The sequence below is a fragment of the Tachypleus tridentatus genome, chromosome 10, assembly GCF_004210375.1.
Source record: "Tachypleus tridentatus isolate NWPU-2018 chromosome 10, ASM421037v1, whole genome shotgun sequence".
Taxonomy (NCBI): Eukaryota; Metazoa; Arthropoda; class Merostomata; order Xiphosura; family Limulidae; genus Tachypleus; species Tachypleus tridentatus.
Window position 1 is genome coordinate 31,989,156 of NC_134834.1, and position 21,239 is coordinate 32,010,394.

The window sequence follows — 21,239 nt, forward strand, 5'->3', positions numbered from 1 at the left end:
TCGAATCACCGTCACACCAAACATACTCACCCTTTTAGCTAGGGGAGCGTTATAATGTGACGATCAATCCCACTAGTCGTTGGTAAAAGAGTAGCCCAAGAGTTGGCGGTGGGTGATGATGACTAGCTGCCTTCCCTTTAGTCTTACACTGCAAAATTAGGGACGGCTAATGCAGATAGCCCTCGTGTAGCTTTGCGCGAAATTCAAAAACAAATCATAAATTATTAGCACGATTGTTTTTTGTTGTTTTGCACGTGTGTGTTTTTTTGGAAATAATGGACGCAAACCAAGGATACACCTGAGAGTTATAAAACAAGAGGCTTTATGTATTATCTATAAGGGCTTTGATATAGTAGTAAATTCCCTTTAATCGATTAAGTTCCTGTTTATTAAGAAACATCATGAATATTTTGTTTATTTGATTATGTAAGAAATCTGGGATCTTGTTATTTTATAGTAGCATAAAAGTATGAGAAAAATGTAAAAAATAAATCGTTCTGATTATTGACTGTCTTAACGTGTAATTTACACCTTGGTCGTAGTATATTGATAAAAGTTTTGTATCAGTGGTTGTCTTCAAACGTCTCTCGGAAACTACTGATCATAATTTTTGTCTTGTATTCTACTTACTGTACGATAATGAATTTAAAAATGTTTTGTGGGAGAACGTTGTGAAGAAACCCCAAATAATCAGCTTTGAATACGTTGATTTGAAATATAGCACAAATGTAATTTTCCTCCAACACATAAGGATCATAAAATGAAATCATAAAACTTCTTATGAAAAGAAATATAATAGTTTTAAAAATAAACAACGTAATAAACTCTAGAAAACAACTTAAACAGTATCAAAATTCAGCTTAATGAAAAATGTTTCTTATTACAGAATAATTTTAATGTGTAAACTGTAAAGACTTTCAGCTAGCGTCCTCTATACGTGATCAAATGTTTTTCTTTATGATGTGACTTCAATATGTGATTCAGTTTGATTTAAATATCAGTAAGTTTAAAAACAAATTACAAATGCAGTGTTATCTTTCGAAAGAAAATCTAAGTATTTGTATGTGTTGTATTATACTATAGTACAACAGCAACTGACTGATGCATATTTAATCAGTGTGGGTGAGTGTTGAGTGTTTTCTTATAGCAAAGATACATTGAACTGTCTACTGAGTTCACCGAGTGGAATCGAACCCCTGATTTTAGCGTTGAAAATCAGTAGACTTAACGCTCTACCAGGGGGGATTTAATCAATGTGAGGATAATACAGAAAATCCGACTCATTTTGAGAAAAACTAACCATCTGTGTCATTGTAAACAAAAATTCATTGTTATCTGTTACTTACAGAGGTTTTGAATTTCTAAATATGCAATTAAATAGAGTATTTTAGTTAATTAAAAGTTAGTTTCGGTGATTAATACACTATATATACGTCGGTGTAAGACTAAAGAGCAAGTGTCTTTGCTTAAAACCTTTCCACTCGTATTTTGAAATCGCCATGAAAAGAAAATTTTAATAACACAAATAAAAAGTAGTTGAAAACTTGCTAATATTTTGTGAATAGTTTGTTTACTATAGAACTGGATGGCAGCAACTTAAGTTTGGAAAAAAACCAAAACAACTATTATTTCCACTAAACTGCATTATTTCAAACTTTTATCTCTTTCCTTATACTCTAAATTATTAAGAGCTTTGCGAATGCCTGATTAATTTGTTTGTTTTTAAGTAAAAAGTTTCACCATGGCTAATGTGCCTGCTGCAGGATTCGAACTTTAAATTTTAGGTTTATAAGCTCTTTTATTATGAGATTTAACTATTAACGTTGTTTTTTTTAATCAAGCACCTAAAGCGCCATCTTCTGATATAGGTTTAGACCAAACGTTTGTTGTTTACTTCTCGGGCGTCGTAAATTTGAGGAAGTTTTGATAGTTTATTATTTCAGAATTTAATATTTTTTATACTTCTGACCGAGCCATCTATTTCTTATTACATTCAGGAAATACTTACTTTTCTAAATTTCATTTTTATTTGAAATGTTATTGCTTACTATTAATTTAAAGTTGTGAAATTAGCTAAGCTTTAGCCGCTACAGACCTCGCCTGTGGCGTCCTTAGTTATTGTAGTGTACGTTTCTGGCAACCAACCACCTTACTCACATAAAACTTGCACGAGTACTTTAGCCGTAGAAATTGTAGATTTAAATTTAGTAACAAATAGGCTGTTCAGCTAATACAAGCGCATTGAAGATTATTTTTATTAGTGTTATGGCAACAGACCATTTTGGAAAAGAAGACTGTGAGGGGATGAATTTAACCCCTGACGAACTGAAGAGATTAGGCAGTGCATTAAAAGATAAACGGTTTCGAGAACTTTTGTTTGAATATGCAGAGGAACTTAACGATCCAGCAAACAGGCGTCAGTATGAAGAAGATATCATTGCACTTGAAAAGGAAAGAGGTATAAATGCTATCTTTATTCACCCTAAGGCAGGTTATGTACTAAAAACAACGTCTGGAAGCACTAAACAGACAAAAGTTTTCCTTAACATGTGTGAAAATGAAAATGTTAATAAACCCAGTTGCTACAGAAGCATGAGGGACAATAAAATTAAGGGTCTTCAGTGGAATATTCCTCACTTATTGGCACCTCCAAGAAAAGATGTAGATAAAAGAGGTAACAGTTGCATGGTGTATGATGTTGTTTTTAATCCTGACACTTTGTACATGGCTCAGAAAAATAAAAATTTTAGAACAATGATACAAGAGATTGCTATGAAAAGTGTTGAGGATAAATTTTCTGTGCATCTTGACCAACAAAATCTTCACTACTCTAAGATGAAGTACAAAGGTCAGCCTGTTCCTACAATAATCAGAAACAAGCATGAATTTGTTGAAGCAAGTGGCAATAACAAAAGTGACAGTCCGGCTTTGTGTCTCAAGTCTATTCAGTCATCAGCTTCTGGGAATGAAAGTGAGGTGAAAGACACATCAGTTGTTTTAAATTCCTGTGGTTCAGATACAATGGACTTGGATGAAAAAACTGTGAAGAACAACATAAAACTAAATGTGGAAAACTCAAGTAGTTGTAGTATGCCCTACTCCAAAATGGAAAATATCCTGGATAATATGCATTTTGCTGATGTAAATAAGGAAAATAATTCATTGTTGGTACCTAAATATTCTATTTTGTACAGAAATTATCGTGACTTTGAAGATTATAGTATTATACCTGGAAAGTTGATATCTACTCAGCCTAAAGAGATAATCATTACTGTAGAACTGCCACTCTTATATTCTACTGATGATATTGAGCTTGATGTTATGAAAGACAGCATAACATTGAAATCCAAGAAATCTGGACCACAGTATCATCTTCAACTACAGCTGCCATATAGCATAGACGAAGACAAAGGAAGTGCAAAATTTGACAGAACTAAACATAACTTGATAATTACTTTACTAGTTCTTCAGTCAGATGAATATTTTTCATTAACAGAAGATTCCAACTTAAATCTAGTGAAAGATAGTACTGAGTCTTGGCATGGTGAAAATGAATGCGATTCAAATCTTAATAGTATGAACATGTCTGATTTTCCAAGTGATATAAACCTTGATGATATTCATCAATGTCAAGACAAACATTCTGGAAAAGAAGAACAGTGCAGTTTGATACTGCATCAAGAGGAGAGAGAAAACAGTTTTGAAGAATATTGTGTTAAAGATGCAAATGAGGGTCATAATTGTGGTCTTATTTCCAAATCATCCTGCACCTACCTATACACTATCCCAGATTTTGAATATCATCAGACATCTGACATGTTGATATTAATTATCTATGTTAAAAATGTAGAACCACAGTCCATCAGAACTCAGTGTTGTCAGGAGTGTTGCATCTGGCAAATGACATTTTCAACTTTGGGAACAGGATTTGTTCCATTTCATTATTCCTTGGTTCTACCATTTGAAGATCCCTGTTTAGCTTTCGATGTTGAAGATGAAAGCTCTATGATTGATGTGAATGATAATACAGTTTTGTGGAAATTGAAGAAATCTCAAATGTTGCATGGAATGTGGACATACTTTTTTGCAGGTGTTGACCAACAGAATTTAAAGAAGTATTACATGGCTTCAGAAATTGGGACGTTGGCTCGACTAAAATCACTTAAAGTATATAATTCTAATTCTTCTAGGATAAGAATGTTTTTATTAATATATTTTATATATAGTATAACAGTTCTCAGTATGTTGTAGTTCCATTTTCAAGATTCATGTGATGTATGTAAATAATTAGCCCATAAATTAACTTCAAATCTTTGTAGGAACTATTGCTATGTTTTTCAAAAGGGATTAGACTTGGATCAGTGTCATATTATTAGTAATACTCCAATACGAATAATACTAGACATTACATCATTGAAAACAAGCAGCCGAAAATTATATTAAAGTTGATTTTATAATTTCACACTTCTATGCATATTTAAACAAAAAATAATTTTATAAATTTGAACTAAACATACCATCAAGCAACCCCTTCTGTAAGTTTGTGACAAGTTTGAACACTAAAACAATCTGGTTGGAGAGTAAGCTTATATCAAGTAGTTTTCTGTGATAAGTATGCAAATTTTATTAATTCTTTGGTAGGGTGCAGTAGTTTCTGCAGGTGGAAGTTTTTCTTATTTGGTAGAAGATCCCACTAAAGAGGATAAAATCATCTGAGTAACTGTCACTTCTGTGTGAATTGTTAAAGTGATAAATGGCTTGAGTTTAACAAGTATAACTTCAAAAATAGGTTTTAATATTTACAGAACTGTAAGACTTTTAGAGATTTGATTTTTAAAAAAATTAAGATATTTGAAAAGGCTTACAAGAAACAGCTGTTTATAACTGTTCAACTTAACCATGAGGCCATTTTTGTTTAAGCATGTTGAATTATAAGAAAAATAATATAAAATGGGAATTGAACTTCCAGAGAATGCTGGTGGAAAGATTTTGTTGAATACTGTGAAATGGATGACTTTTAAATTTTCTTCTTTACTGTTTTTGGAAATGGCCCAAATAATGTAAATTGTATTCTTTTATTGGTAGTAGAAAGGTTCAGATAAAGCATCAGGGTTAGATTACATCTTTCCCCCCTGAGAGTTTTAAAAAGAGGTAAAAGAGTAGTCATACAGGCAATTTATTTTCATTTTTTGTTTATTTGGTAAACAATGGTTAGATGTCTAAGGATTGGAGAAATGATTATGTTATCGAAAGTTTTAAAGAGTGTCTCATAAAAGAAGCTTTGCAAATTCATTTAGTGAAATGTGATCTCAGGAAAGCAAACATGAATTCATCAAATGGAGATCTTTCCCTTCGTAGCTGTGACATTGTTAATGGATGTTACTTGTTATGTTGATGATGCACAAAATGTTGACTTGGTGTTAATTAAATCTTCCAAAAGATTTTGATGAGGTACTCTACAAAAAATGAAGCATGTAACATTGTCAAAAACTAGTGACTAGATTGTAAGATGATTGAATAGAAGAAAGCGAAAGGTCATTGTTAAAAGGGTGCAGTCAAACTGGTCTTTTCTTACTATTGGAGCGTTTCAGGGTTCTCTGCTTGGGTCTTCACATTTTCTTGCCTAAGTTATGATATTGATCAGGGCATAATTAGTAAAGTTTGTATAAATGTTCCTTAACTTTAGTTAAGTGCAAGGTGATGCACGTAGATTATCATAATTTAGATTACCTATTTAATGTATAATTCATGACATGGTGGCAGCCGAGAATGATCTTTCAAATACTAAATACCTAGAAGTTTGAACATTTCAAATATTAGTGGGCTTCTCTTTCAACTTATGGGCTATCTGTACTTTTCCTACCATGGGTATGCAGTGTGAGTCTGCAGACATACAGCTGTGCCACTAGGGAGTGTAAAAGAATGAGTAACAGTAGCATCCCAGAGTGATCTGTCTCAATGGCATAACTGCAGTGAAACTTCCACACTGGAAAGATAAATATCAATCATTCATGTTTAGTGTCAATTAACATGTGCTTGCTACTAGCTACTAGGAATAGTTCTCAAAATACTAGATAGTTGACAGTCTGTAATTTCATGGTTATGAATATTGATAAACTTCCAATATTGTAATAAAAGCATTGTAAAATGGGAATTGAAACCTTAAAGAATGCTGATGGAAAACTTGTTGAATTCTATGAAACACACATGACCTTTTAAATTTTCTTCTTTTCTGTTTTTATAAACAGAAAAAAAAAGATGTTAGTAATATTTTTGACCCTGGGCATTCTATTGGAATTGACTTGAATAATGCAAATTTTGATCCTTTATTTTTAATCCTAGCAACCAAGAAGTATATATAATTCACTACCTTTTTTAAAATCTAGTTAGTATTATTATCATTATTATTGTTGTTGTTGTGGCCAATTGATGTTGAACTTTTCAACTGTTAGATATTTATTATTTGAATGATCATTCCTGACTAATGGTTATGTAGCCACTTCAAATTTGGAACCTACTTAACAGCTTTACTGAAGAAAATCTTGATGTAATCCAGTAAATGTATCACTCTAAACATTAATTGGTGCTCTGTTGCTTGTAGTAAGACAATTAGAATGTATAAACATTAATTCTTAGTCAATGGATGTATTTATTTCCTTGTTCAAATCACTAGCTAAGCCCCATTTGAAATATTATGTACAGGTTTAATCTTTCTATATAAGAAAGGATATTAATTTATTGGAAGAGGTTCAGAGGAGGGCTACTAGGATGATTCCAGGTAGGGTAAAGTTATTTTATAAGTTAAAGTCTATTTTCTCTGGATAAAAGAATTATAAATGGTGATTTTGATTGAACTTATGAGATTATCAGAGGTAATTTCTATAATATCATGTCTGGGACTTATTAAGTATATCTGTTGTATGGTCTGTAGTACCTTCTAGCCAGTAATTGCCTCTCCTAACTGGATTTATTGTGGATAGCTACTATCTGGTCTTAAAATATTTTTACCTTGATTTATTGTAGATATACATAACAATCACTGTTATTGCCAGATAGATAACTTACTATCCTTGGCTCAACTGAAGGGTGATTATTATTTTATAGGTCACATGCACCATTATCTGTTTCCGTTATGCTTTGATAACGGATACTATTTTCTTCCTTTGCAAATCTTGAGGGTTAACTGAACTATAGAAAACACAGTTTTACTGCACATGATACATTTGAATAGTTTGCATCTGTAAAATTGGTTAATGTTGTGTCTGATAATGATCAATAGACTTTTAAAAGATGGGTAAAGTAGGTTCCTTATATTAAATAATAGGATAGTACTTTGCATAACATAAGTCTGAACTTTTCATTCACTAATTAACTTTTGTTTTATTTATATTCTACTCCAGTTTTGCATAAAACATTCAACAGTGATGAATTTGTTTTGTGATGCCCCTTATCAAACTTCTGAAACATAACTCCTCCTAGTGGTGGTATTTGATGAATCACAATAAAGCCTTTTATTATTCAATAAAAAAAAAAGAAATCTGAAAGACACCTTGCAACCAACATGTACAGTGAATAAATTGTTGTATAAAGTGTTTCAAAAATGAATAAACCTACTGAAGCAGCACATATGTAATTGTAAAAACACTAGCTTTGAAAGTGAGTTTATTAAGACCTTCCCTATTTTGTTTTTATTATAAACCTTTAAATACTGTAAATATGTGCAGAGATGCTTATTGTGTTTGGTTGTTCATTGTTACAGTCACACTACAGAGAAACACATTCTTGTTTTTTCAGTACTAGAGCTTGTATCGCTGTATAAATATGTTATGTCTTCAGCATGTTCCTACAGTATACCTCAAAGTTTGTGATGTATTGTCTGTATATTTCTTGACATTGAAGCACCTCAACCCATGCATGAACCTGCTTTAGCCTGTTATTCAACTGAGTAAACCTTACCCATCAGGGTACATGTATGTGGTTCTTACCAATCTACAAACCATTTTGTTGTCAATAAAACTGCTACAGATAAGGATAAAACAAGAAACTGAAAAGGCTTAAACCTGATTTAATATTTTAAAAATGAAACAAGTTCTCAACCAAAGGAAGGCCAGAACACTTCAAGCAGTGAATACATTTATGTAATAAATGAAAAAGTTAGCTAGGCAACCATGATGTACAGTATAAAGTGAAGCAATGTATCATGCTCATACAAAACATCTGCTGGTGTAGTATTTTACATCCATCATAACATTGCATGCAAAAAAAATACTTTGTGTTTTCTTAATGATGTTATTTAAGTTGTAGTTGTTAAAAAAAAAATCAAGATTGTTATTTGTGATTGACTCAAACTCAGTACTGAAAAAAATAAGAAACATCCAGTTAATAATTACAATTCTCCATATATTCCTTTGTGTGTGTGTGTGTGTGTGTGATGGTTATGGTATAAAGAGAGAAAAAAATGATATTAGCAGCATATATATTCCATTCCTTTCAAAGTACTTAGCTTCCAGATGAGGTGTTTCTGGCATTCTTATGAAGACTCCTATTGGAGGGTAGATTGACATTTTTATGAGCCGCACAAACTTTGAGGTTAATACTTCAAGTATAATTAACCATTCTTTTTTCTTTGTGATACTTTTGTAAACATTCCCTTAATATTTATGTAGACATATGCTTTGCTAGTCTTATTGCCATAGCTTTTAATAGTTTATACATGAAAGTTCTGCTAAAATATTTAAACTTGCCTGCCATATGGATACATGATTTTTTACTATAACTTTAATCCTTCAGCAAAGATTTCCACTTTTCTGATATTGAAAATGGATTTATTGAACTTCTAGAATGAAAGTTTGACAGTCCTATCTTAAATCATTTATTATATACAATGTTAAGCTTAAAGTATGCAAAGTTATCTGTCTTATAATAGGTAGTAATGAATGAAGCCAAAACTCATATTTTGTTTTGAAAGTAAGATCTATTATTTTTTAAAGTGAAATTAATTAACCTATTAGCTGCAGCTGAGATGTGTATTTCCCAGCTCTCCCATCCCTTCACACTGCAACTTAGACAAATATTTCCCATTGTCAATGCTGTTTATGCCTTCTTATGATGGGCCAAGGTTCATCATCTTGACTGTCTTCACTAGATGGAGAGCTAACATCTTGTCTCACTGGCTCCTCATCATCATGCATTTAAATACAACTTGAATACTTTTACTGTCTTCAAACTATCTGAATCAACCTCATCAAGCATATTTACAAAGTAATTAGGGTTACTACTTGCTGCACTAGAGTTGTGGGTACGGTTGGTGCACAAATGTCATACATTCTGCTTAGGCATCTTTTTGGTTACTGAAGAGCTGAGTGGAAAACATTGAGGAAAACCATGTATCAACATTAGGTGGGTGCCAATTCATTTTACTCCCATATGTCATGTAGGACAATTTTGAATGACATTGGGAAACATTTGTCCCAGTTGCAATTGAAAGGATGGGAGCACTAAATAGCACTGAATAGGTTAACAGCTAAAATATATAATGTGTTTGTTTTATTGCTTTTATTATGAAAATTACTTTGCATTGTATTGTGTGTTGGTACTTTGCTTCAGTCAGAAATTAATGATAATAAATACCACTAACTGGTTAAGAAGAGAACTTATGATTTATTGAAAGTAAATAAAATATTGCTGAACAACCAATTATTTTGACAGGTTTTATTTCACAGTGATTTGTAATTTGTGTTAGCAAGCTCATTTTTGTTTCCTTCTATCTTCAGCTCACTGCAGCTTACATATCAATGCTATATTTATAACAGCAATTACTGGAACATTACCAAAATTTATCCTAGATTTAGTTTTGTGAGTCTAAGATATGTTTGGGTGGTTATTGTTATACAATTAGTACATATATGTTGAAGTCTCTTTTTTTAAAACCATGAATATTTTAAGAAACATGAAATGTAATGTATATTTTTGTTTTTATAAAAATATTTCATATTTTTTATTCTGCATAGATTATACCATGAATGACGAATTTCTGTATTTAATTTTGAACAGCTTATTGTACGTATAAGGCTGAGACCTAAAATTTGATAATAAAAAGTTCATTATCACATAAACAGTGCTGTGACCTAGCACTTGACACCAAAAGGCTCATTATTGTATTCATAGTGATGTGACCTACCACTTGACACCAAAAGACTCATTATGGTATTTACGGTGATGTGACCTGGTACTTGATCTTCATAAATAAGTTTTTGTAATTAAAAACTGTTTTCTGATTTTTTAAGGACCTTCTCTACATTCATAGTTTTCTGTCTTACAGGATGTGACAGAAGATATCCTATGTACTAGTGAGGTCTTGGATGGAAGCAAGGTTTCAATAATAGATGTCACTGAGAAAGTAGTTACATTTGATATACAGGTATATATGATGTAATGTCGTTGTAAAGGTAATTGTGTCGTAAATTTCTGAGCACACTAACCTCAGACACATTCATGAAGAGATGTTGGTGTTATAATCTCATATAAAATGTACTTATAGTTTGACAAAGTACTTATATCAATGAACTGTTTGTGTTCTAAGGAATTTTTAAAGAGCATGGAAGTTATTTGTATTTTTATGGCGTAACACATAAATGTGTGACCAACATTCCTTACTATGTCCAGCAACTCTTACTGTCAGGTGAAGGAGTTATAAAGCACGAAACTGGAGTTGCAATTTTTGTGTGTATGTGTATATATTTTTCCAGTAAGTAAACAGAGTTAATTATTGTATAAGACCAGACAATATTTTGTTATCTAGCAGATTTTCCAGTGCTCCATGTGCATGTGTGATGCTTTATAATCAGATATATAATATTGAAACAATCTACAAATAATGGAACTATAGTAAGTTGGTTTATGTTCTCTCAATCCTATAAAATAGAAACTGGTGATAACTATGTTTAGAAATATTTCTTTAAGTCTTCTGTCTAATATATCCTTGTGCTTGAACAGGTGGGTCCTGAGATAAATGAAAACAAATGCGAAACACATCTTGACTCTACTAACACAAATTCTTGTGATAGTGATCAATATAAAAATGGCTCCGTTTACAATACAGAAATTCTTTTTACCTTATCTGATGAAGTGAAACAGATTGCAAAGGATGAAATTCAAGATGACCCTGTGGATAGCCTTTGTTCCTTGAAAAGTATGTTTTATTCCATTAAATCTCAAAATGTAGTTGCTTTCTCTAACATGTTTGTAACTAATTTGGATGTTGTCACAGAATTGAATAAGAGCCTATATTTTCTATTACTTGTATACAGAGTGTAAAAATACACTCGCTTCATAGCCAGAACAATCAGAGTTTGAGACACTGTGAATTCAGTAAGTACTAGCCTGAAGCTAGTGTTGACTTGCTTACATGTAGTGTGTGAATATGTGTAAAATGCAATTGTACTTAATTACTAAAATTACAAGAATGATATTTTTCTATCAAAGCATTAAATATCTACTTCCACTGTAATTTTTATAGGATTGTTAGTTTATCAAAGATATGTTAATCTGTGATAAACCTGATATACAAACACGTACATATGCCTGTACCAATTACTGACTTATAATTTAAAACAACCCCTCTTTTACTTTTGTGTTTATAACAGTTTCTAATCAATATATTTATCTTTCTCTGTGATTAAAATAGTAGATTTTAATGGAAAATGTTATTTATATAGGATGAAACAGCTGTGTTTTGGGCAAAATGACTTGGTTCAATGACCTTTCTTCCTAGATACGATAGAAAAGAGCGTGATATTTCCAATATCAAACTGCCATGTGGTTCTTTTAGTTTTGTCATATGCATGGACTGGGTATTCTTTCCAGTAATTTTACCTTTTTTATTAATATGGTGAATTAAATCATATTTTAAACATGTTAGCAATGCCAGTCTATCTCTATGTTAACCTACCCATACTTTAAACAAGTTAGCAATACCAGTCTATCTCTATATTAACCTGCTCATATTTTAAACATGTTAGCAATACCAGTCTATCTCTATGTTAACCTGCCCATATTTTAAACATGTTAGCAATACCAGTCTGTCTCTATGTAAACTAGTTAGCCTGCCCACAGATTTCATGTGTGTGTCAGATACTCATAGTAAGTTGTGTTATTTTTAATTATGCAATAACATTGAAGAAATCATTGCTACACGTAGTAATTTTGTCGCTATAGAAAAGAAAATTTAGTGTATTAGTAGAATCTTGATTCAGACTAGTACATTTCTCATATGTACTTTACAAAAACAAAATTTACACCCCTTGGTATAAATATATGTTTTTTTTAATTTTCTCATTTTTGTCATATACATTTACTTTATTTTAAGAAATTACTAGTTTTTTTAAACATTTTCTGATGAAGGTTTAATGTGGTGACTTATGAGAACAGTTGTATTTAAAGTGAATTTCAAGAAGGAACAGAACCATCCAAGAAATACTTGGCTTTGCCTAATTTCTAATTTTGAAATGGGTACAGGCATAAATTCTCACACTCAGCATCTGTTTGGGCTTAATACTTGTCGGCCTTCAAATATGTACGATGGTTTAGTGTGCTATGGTAATGGCACATCTGTTCTTACTACCTCATTATTATAGAAACTCGTGAAAGAATTCTGTATTTATTAATTTTAGGATAAAAATTATAAAATGTATTATGAACTTCAGACATGACTATATGTTCAAAACATCTGCAGAGATTGTTTTGTGCCAAAGAAAGAGAATAAATTTATAAATTATTTTGTATCAAATAAACTTATAATTTCTTGAAATAGATAGGTTTGAATTAAAGCAAGGCAGATGTTCCTGAAACAGAGTTATTTTTAAAAGGAAATTTATAAAGTCTTGGGATTATTTTATGTAAAAAAATATCATAAGTTTTTGAAATAAGTTTTGTGTGTAAAAGAAAAATAATATTTTTGTTGTGTGAAATGAAAAGAATTCACAATTGAGTTATTTTAGTGAATAAAAAGCAGAAACCTTTAACCTGATGTTCTGAAAAAAAGTATTAACCTCAACATAATTTTATGTGAATAGAAATGAAAGTGTGTATAAAAAATGGGAAATTTTTAACACATTCTTCATGGTAATGTAAATTAAAAACGATATCCATCTCATTTATCTAGTAAATGTAGAAGAACAGAAACAAAGAATTAGTTTTTAAGTAACCTAAGGTTAAAAAAGGGCAAAATTTTCATGTAAGTTTTGCATTTCATTTTATCCCATTTTATAAAGTTAGGTGCATAGTTATATGTACCTATCAATTTGTGCTTTTTGACTCTCAGGGGTTTTTAGCTTTTACTTTGTTATACTATAATGGCATTTAATAGATATTACAGAATTTTAATTTAATGTGCTTAAGTAATGCTTTGTGTTGTTATAATGATTGAATAAGGAAGTCATTTACATTGTTTTTGTTTACTTTACAGCAATCAAATCAACCCAGAAAATAAGAACTTCTTCAGAATCGAGTGAAGATCAGGTGAGTAACTTTGTTTTTTAAAAGTTTCCAGAAATTTCGACTATTAGTTTTGTTGACACATACCTAAATGCCAAAAGCACAAAGTGATTGGATTTGTCCAAGGAAAATGATGTATAAAGATCACTACAGTCCATGTTTATGAGTATGTATAGTGACAATAACAAGATTGTCATATCCAAAACAGACTATTCACCGTGCATGCTTTCCATAATCTTATGTAGTGCACCAGAACAATAGTTTTCAGTAGTTATTTCAACAACACACTAATCCACAGGTTCTAAACCTGGCAATTTTACCACTACTCATCTGTATACAGTAGTTTAGTCCTGCAAGCCACAAGGGAGTGCCAACTCCTCAATTCATGTGCATACTACATATGTAGATTGTTTTCCACATCTGTTTCTTATATATTCAAATGTGGATCATTGGGGTTGTAATAATGTCTCTCACATGAAATGCTTTAAATTAAATGGAAGATTTTATCATTAAATTGAACTCTATGACCTTGCATATACTACCTTCTGATTTTAAATTCAGGGGGTCCAAGTGTGGTGTAACAATTAGCATGTTGTACATTAGTGGCTGTTATATATTTTCAGCTGTGGTTGTGCTATAATACAACCTGTAGTGGAAGGTACAGCATTTACTCTGTTCAGTGGATCAACTATACCTGACCTCATCATTTAGCCCATATGCATATCATATGCCATTCATGTTGTAAAAAACGTCATTGGCTGAATATACATTAAACTTCCTTCAGCTGGTTGGTAGTTTTTTGTAAACATGTTTTGTTAGAGGTGTTCCAAAAGCAGGTTTTAATTATTAATTTCACACTTTGATTTGAATTTTAAATTATATAAGCTTCTTTGTTCTTAAAAATTATCAAAGTTAAAGTTGAGATCTCAGAAATTAAAGTATTAACAAAGACATTAACAAATATAATTAAAAGAAGATTCAGTGGCTTAAGCTATCTGTAATGCAGTCTTTAAGTACACATTACTGATTTTAAATACAAATCAATCACCTGAAAAATATATACAAATGAATTTACTGGTATGAACTGTCATTTGCACCTTGTGCAGATGTCTTCCCACAGACACACAAACAATAATTATAAACAATTTTACTGTTAACTAAGAATTCCACATTAAGAATATTTATCAATTTCCACAACCTTTCTAACTTTTGAATAATTAACCATACCATTTAGTTCTGAATTTTATTTTATTTAACAAACAAAATTAACCCTTTTTATATTATAGTTGGCAGGCATTCATTTGATACTAGCCCAATGATACGTGGTTCATCTTTTATCCTCAGACTTCTTCAAGGTTTTACTGAAAGTTTTGAGTCTTTGCTGGCTAATGAAACTTTGATAACCTTTTTCTGCCTTCAGAGTTTGCCAATAATTCCCCTACCCAACCTGAGAAGTGTCCTAGTTCTAATTCAGTCGTAATGGATTTTATGTCTAAGGTTTGTGATGTTTTATACTTCTTACATCAAAAAGTTTCCCAACCTTTTGGGGTTTTTTCTCTTTTTTCTGATATTTGGGTTTTTGTTGATTCCATTGGCCTCTTAGTGATGTCAGGGGATAAGCATGTTGAGTCCCCTGAGGACTTCTGATTATTTTGGCTTTTCCTGACATCGTACTGTCTTGTCATTTTTAGGTAACACCTATTTCAAAGGTGGCTTTCAAATTATATGTCTATCTTCCACATGCCCAAAATCCTTGCTTGTTGCTTACCCCTACCAACTTTTTATGGTATTCTTCTTCCATACACTTCCCTCTAAGGCTCTCCACAGAAATCCTGTGTGGTTTACTGGAGACACCCTTGTCCTCCTATTCTCCACCTTAGTCTGCATCTTGTCTTTGGCTCTAGCATTAACTACATGGATTTTTGTTGTTGGGACCTTATAGGTTATGATGCTCTATTGGCTTGGGTCTGTTTACCTTGGACTTCCCTTATGAATTTACATATAGTCCCATTCCTGGGACCTTTTATGTAAATCCTGTTCTGGATGTTATTGATCCTCAGGTGACAAGGGTCCATCAGCATTCTACTTTTGCACATATTATAACCTGTTTGTTTCCTTATATACCTCCAATTTCCATTTCCTCTGGTTCCCCTTTCCCCATTTCCTTCCCTCCTCCTTGAGATCCCATAACCTACTAGCATCCATCAGAAGCAGTTCAAGTGTAGCTCTTGCAAAGGGCAATTGAACCTGTTTCCCATACTTCAATGAGTTTTTATTCCCACCTTTTTGTTGTCCCCAAGAAAACTGCAGATCAGTGGCCAGTAATTGATTTATCTCACCTCAACCAATTCATTTCACTATCCTAATTCACCATGGAGTTCTTTCTCACCCTATAATAGGCATTTTCTTCTCAGTTATGGATGATATCATGGTATGTTTTCAGTGTTTACCTACATATACCAGTATCACCTCAGTCTCATTCTTATCTTTAATTTGTCCATTTCATGGTGGTTTAACAATTTAAGACCCTTTCTTTCAGACTTGTCTCAGCACTTTACATGTTTTGTTGAATTGTCCAGTCATTTTCATGGCATCTCCATGCTTAGGGACTGCAATTTTTTGATTATTCATATGACTGGCTTATTGTTCCGAACAGGAATTGGCCAATCCTACTCAGCAGTTACTTTGTGTGGCAGCTTTAAGAATTCCTTCCTCAAACCCACTTCATATCTTTTCCATTTTAGGATCTTTTTTAACAAGAATATCAGTAAAGCACTGCTTTCTGCTTTATAAATTAGTTTAATGGAACTTTTGGTTCACCACACCTTCACAGCTCCATCACTTACTTCTCACTGGGTTTTATCGCTTTTGTGAATGTAGCCTTCCAGGACATCACTGATCCTTCTATGTCATACCCGTACAAGATCACTTTAATGAGCATTCCACAAGTAAAGGAACCTATCAATCCCCAATTCCCTTTTTCTTTCCATTTGAGCAATCTGCATTGGTGATTGACCTAAGGCCATACATCAGTTGAAGTGCCATTTCTTCCCCATGTCCAAGTTTACATCTTTTTATGAATACATCCCACTGGGGATGGAGAGTATGGGACAGTCACTGGGGAACTTCAGGTCATTAATCAGTGAATGGAGCAATTTGCATATCTTTGTTAAACTTCTCTTTGTACATCAAGCCTTCCATTGATTCCTTCTTCTCATTCAACATTGGGGATAATTCCTCTGAACGTTTCTACAGTGGTGACATGCATTTCTCACCAGAGAGGCACCTGGACAAGAGATCTATGTTTTTGAATGTTGGATCTCTTATTCTGAACCCTTGCACATCATGTTCATATTATTGCATGACATGCTGGATGTTTTCAATCTGGTTGTGGATTGTCTTTTGTGCCCCACTGGATATTAATGGAATATATCCATTGGGGCACAAAAGTATGTCCATTCGTTTTTAAGGATCTTTACCGTTGGTAAGGTTCTCTCTATGAGGATTGTTTTTGCTACAAGTCTTAACACTAAACTGCCTTTGTTTTGGTTGCCTGTACCTCATCCACTGGCTCTGGCAGTCGATGCTTTCAGTCTAGATTGATCACAGCTCAGAGGGCTGTTCCTTCTTTCTCTTATTTCCCTCCCTTCTATTTCTCATTTTTACACTTAACTGGACCCAAATAGGCATTGGTGTCCAGTCAGGGCTCTTAGTTCTTATATAACCTGTATTGCTCCCTTCCAGGGTACATGTTCTTGACTCTTAATCTTCTGGCAATCCTCGTTCTGTCATGATCTTTCACATTCTACCCTTACCACTAGAGCCTGCTTTGTTGTTTGATTGGCTTATGCTTCTCGACCCACAGTCTTACATGTGAACAATTTCCAGTACATTCATCTCTCATTATCTCCATCTTGTCATGGTTTCCTCTTCATTAGGATGTCATCTACAAATTTTGGTGTGGTTCCAACTAGTAAGGTTTTATTCGTACTTTCTTTTGCTCTGGAGCCTTTATCTATTTTTTATCACATGTGGCAAGTGGCGTGTAGTCAGATATTTTAACATTAAATTTGCACCCTACAGCCATGTTGGCTCATGCTTTATTCTTCATGGCTTTGCAGTGCTCACATTGAGATCATTTGTAAATGAATGACCTTGAAATATTTTGTTTCATAAGTATACCTGTTCCAGACTGTACCATCTATGAATTTTGTGTGGGTAAAGTAGAAGGGGATAGCTGTCCATCCCTGCCACGTCTTGATTGAATACATCAGTATGGTTTGTTTTTACAAAACATGGTTTTGTGATCACCCATTGCACTGTCTCAGGTGATGATATTCTTCCAGACTCTCCAATGCATTCTCATTTCCTTTTTCTTCTATTGGAGTCCTTACCACTTTCCAGTTCCAAGCTATTTGATTATAACTGTGAAATGGAGAGTAGGACAGTGGTGCATTGTTGGTGTATATGATGTAATATCCTCCAATTTGCAGTAATCAATGCAACAGAGTGAGATGTCAGAATGCAGTTCACTCCTTATATTTGGAGTCCTCATCCTATTCTTGCATGGATATCAGTACCCTGTGGACAGGTTTTGGATTTAGAGTAAACCAATCAACATACATCCTTGTGCAAATTAATTGAAACAAATGGTCATTTTACAATATTTCCAGACCCGCTGATTTCCTTTAATAGTCATTTTTTCACACAGACGGCATCAATAGCTGTGTTTTGCAGTACTGTCGATCTATTTTTTGGGAGATATGACGAAATTTTAAGGAATATTACGTCATTCGAAATTGTGTTAGAAGGGCAAGGAGACCAGTCAAAAATAAACTTCTTACCAACTCAATAAAGAAAAAACGGTTTCAGTGGGGTCTGAAATACAAGAACTGGATGCAAGAACAATGGAGGAAGGTGTTATTCAGTGACAAGACTCATTTCTTCGTACAGGATCAAATAAGTCTGCATGTTCCCAGATCTCCAGGTGAGAAACTTTGAGAATCCCACATCAATCACTTTGTAAAACATCCCTTGAAGAAGATGTTTTGGGGCTTTTTCAGCTACTATGGCGTCGGAGGCTTACATATTGTAGAAGATATGATGCAAGGACCACAGTACATCAAAATTTTGCAGAGAAGAGTCGTTCTAGAATTGAAAAACAGATTTCCAGATGGATCTGGCATTTTTCAGTAAGATCTGGCTCAGTGCCACATATCGAAACTTGTGAAGAATTTTATGACTACAATGCGAATAAAGGTGCTGGACTGGCCTGGAAACTCTCCGGATTTAAATCCTATTGAAAATCTTTTGGCGATTTGTAAAGAAAAACTTCGGGGAAAAGACTGTACTACGAAAGATAAGCTAATTGAGGCCATAATTGAAGTGTGGTACTGAGATCCAAAAATTAGTAAAGATTGCAGTCAACTCGTGGACTCGATGCCAAAGCAGATTAATGATCTTTTGAAAAATAAAGGCGATCATATCATGTATTAATTTGTGAGTAATTTTTGGATTATCAGAAATAAAATGCAAAAAATTGAAAAAATCGTATTTTTCTGTCTTGTTTCAATTAATTTGCACAAGGGTGTAAGTCATCACTCAAGTTTTGAACTATCAATCTTTCTCCCTTGATTTTCTCCATCTGTTTTGTGGGTCTTATAGGTGGTACATGGAATTGTTCTGGTTCAATCTTTGTCTATCTCTCATTCTCCCCTCTTAGGGGGATATTATTGCCAGTTGGATGGTTGCAGCTTGTTTCACAGTTGGAAGAGTTGATTGTATGTGATAAACATCCTTTGCAATGCTTGACCTGTGGTTCCTGCATCAATAGCTCAGAGCTAATCATTGTATCATACCTGGGAATTGGTGTGGTTCTGAAATAACTGATTTTTGGGTTTGAGATGAAAATGGTATGATCGTCATCCTACCCTTACATCCACTCTATACCCAGAGGCACATTCGTGTTCACCCAATTTTGCCATTGTGGGATTGGGTTACAATTTTTTTTTTTTTTTCTGGTTAGAATCACTTTCCTACCACATTCTCTCCCACATGAATGATATGATTATTATCCTACCCTTGCAGGGTATTGACATCCACTCTACACCCAGCACCCACTTTTCTCACTGTGGGATTGGGTTACAATTTCTTTCTCTTGTTATATTCACTTTCCTACCATATTCACTCCCACTTGGGTGTGTTCCTTTCATTTTCTGTTCTTATATCTTACACACTTCACACATGGGCATAGAGTATACCTGGTCAGAAGTGGTACAGTTCCCCTTTTGAGATCTTTCAATCTGACTCTCACATCTACATAGGTATCCTTTGGATGTTTTTAGAGGGTACATCTGTTCTTCCCTTGCACCAGTCTGTGTAAGAAGTTATAAATTTCCTATCCTGAAAATGCATTTCCGAATGGTATTTCCCTCTTCCCACCCTTCCTCCCCACACATTTCCAATGTTTGTGTTTTTTGCCAAACATCAAAGTGATAATTCAGTAGAGGTGCATAGAGGGAGTCACATGCATCCTGTGAGTGTGCTATGCTGGAGTGGTGATGCTTGATGATTTGTTTGTTTGTTCTTTGAATTTTGCACAAAGCTACTCGAGGGCTATCTGTGCTGGCCATCCCTAATTTAGCAGTGTAAAACCAGAAAGAAGACAGCTAGTTATCACCACCCACTGCCAACTCTTGGGCTACTCTTTTACCAACAAATAGTGAGATTGATCATCACATTATAACACCCCCAAGGTTGATAGAGCGAGCATGGTTGGTGCAACAGGGATTTGAAACCCTAACTCTCAGTTTAAGAGTCAAACATCTTAACCCATCTGGCCATGCTGGGCTACATGATGGTTTACATGAGAGACATGTTCGAATCACTTAATTTCAATAAGAGAGAGCGAAAGGCTTGTGGCATGTGTAAAGAAAAAGTGTACATAAAAGGGGCAGCAATGAAAAATAATAGCTAATCTTGTGAAAAGAAGTAAGTACCTATTGGAAATATACCTTCAGTATAGGAAAAGTATAACTTCTCTACTTATTCTCCAGTAAGCCAATAGTAAATTTCTCAATTTACAATGCTAGTATCTGGGATTTGGCTCTTCATGGTGGATAAAGTGCAGATAACCCATTATGAACTATGCACAAAACCAACAAGTATTTGGTATGTAACAAACATGGACAAAGAAATGTACAAATTTCACAAACTGAAAATATGTTTAATATAGCCAAGTTTGTCATTAATTAAGAAACTTTATGATGGTAGAAATAGCACTAGTGAGGTGACTGTAATAAATGTTTTTAGTCTTCAAATAAATACAACTTTATTGGTTTCTCTCTAGAGGAACCAAATTAGGCTACACCTGCCTACTGAGAAAATTATTGTTTAAACACAGTCTGAGAAATGTGTTTTTATGTACATTTTTGTGCAAAGCTACATAAGGGCTGTCTGTGCATAGCCATCCTTTCTAGACTAGAAGGAAAGTAGTTATCAGTAACACCCACTGTATACTCTTGGGTTACTTTTCTTGGACTGAACAGGAGGATTTGATTGTCATTCATGTAGTACACACATGAGTTTCAAGAGTGTTGTGCATTTTTATGGTAATAGGCCACACACCACATCCTCAAATTTACAGTTCAGTTGTGGTAACCACTTGACCAATAAGTTTTAACCTTTGTTCTCCAGGGAATAAAAAAAATTTGGAAAAGCTTATAAACTGTTGAGTATACAAGCCT

General features: G+C 33.4%; 1 protein-coding gene across 1 annotated transcript in view; it reads left to right on the top strand.

Moving 5' to 3' along the window:
• Positions 1-1,874: 1,874 nt before the first annotated feature.
• Nop17l (PIH1 domain-containing protein Nop17-like) overlaps positions 1,875-21,239 on the top strand; it is a 31,852-nt gene continuing 12,487 nt past the window's right edge. Inside the window, exons 1-4 of the mRNA XM_076460612.1 lie at positions 1,875-4,167; positions 10,322-10,420; positions 10,996-11,191; positions 13,466-13,518. Coding sequence (XP_076316727.1) covers positions 2,266-4,167; positions 10,322-10,420; positions 10,996-11,191; positions 13,466-13,518 — 2,250 coding nt within the window. The 5' untranslated portion in view covers positions 1,875-2,265. The remainder of the gene's footprint in view (positions 4,168-10,321; positions 10,421-10,995; positions 11,192-13,465; positions 13,519-21,239) is intronic.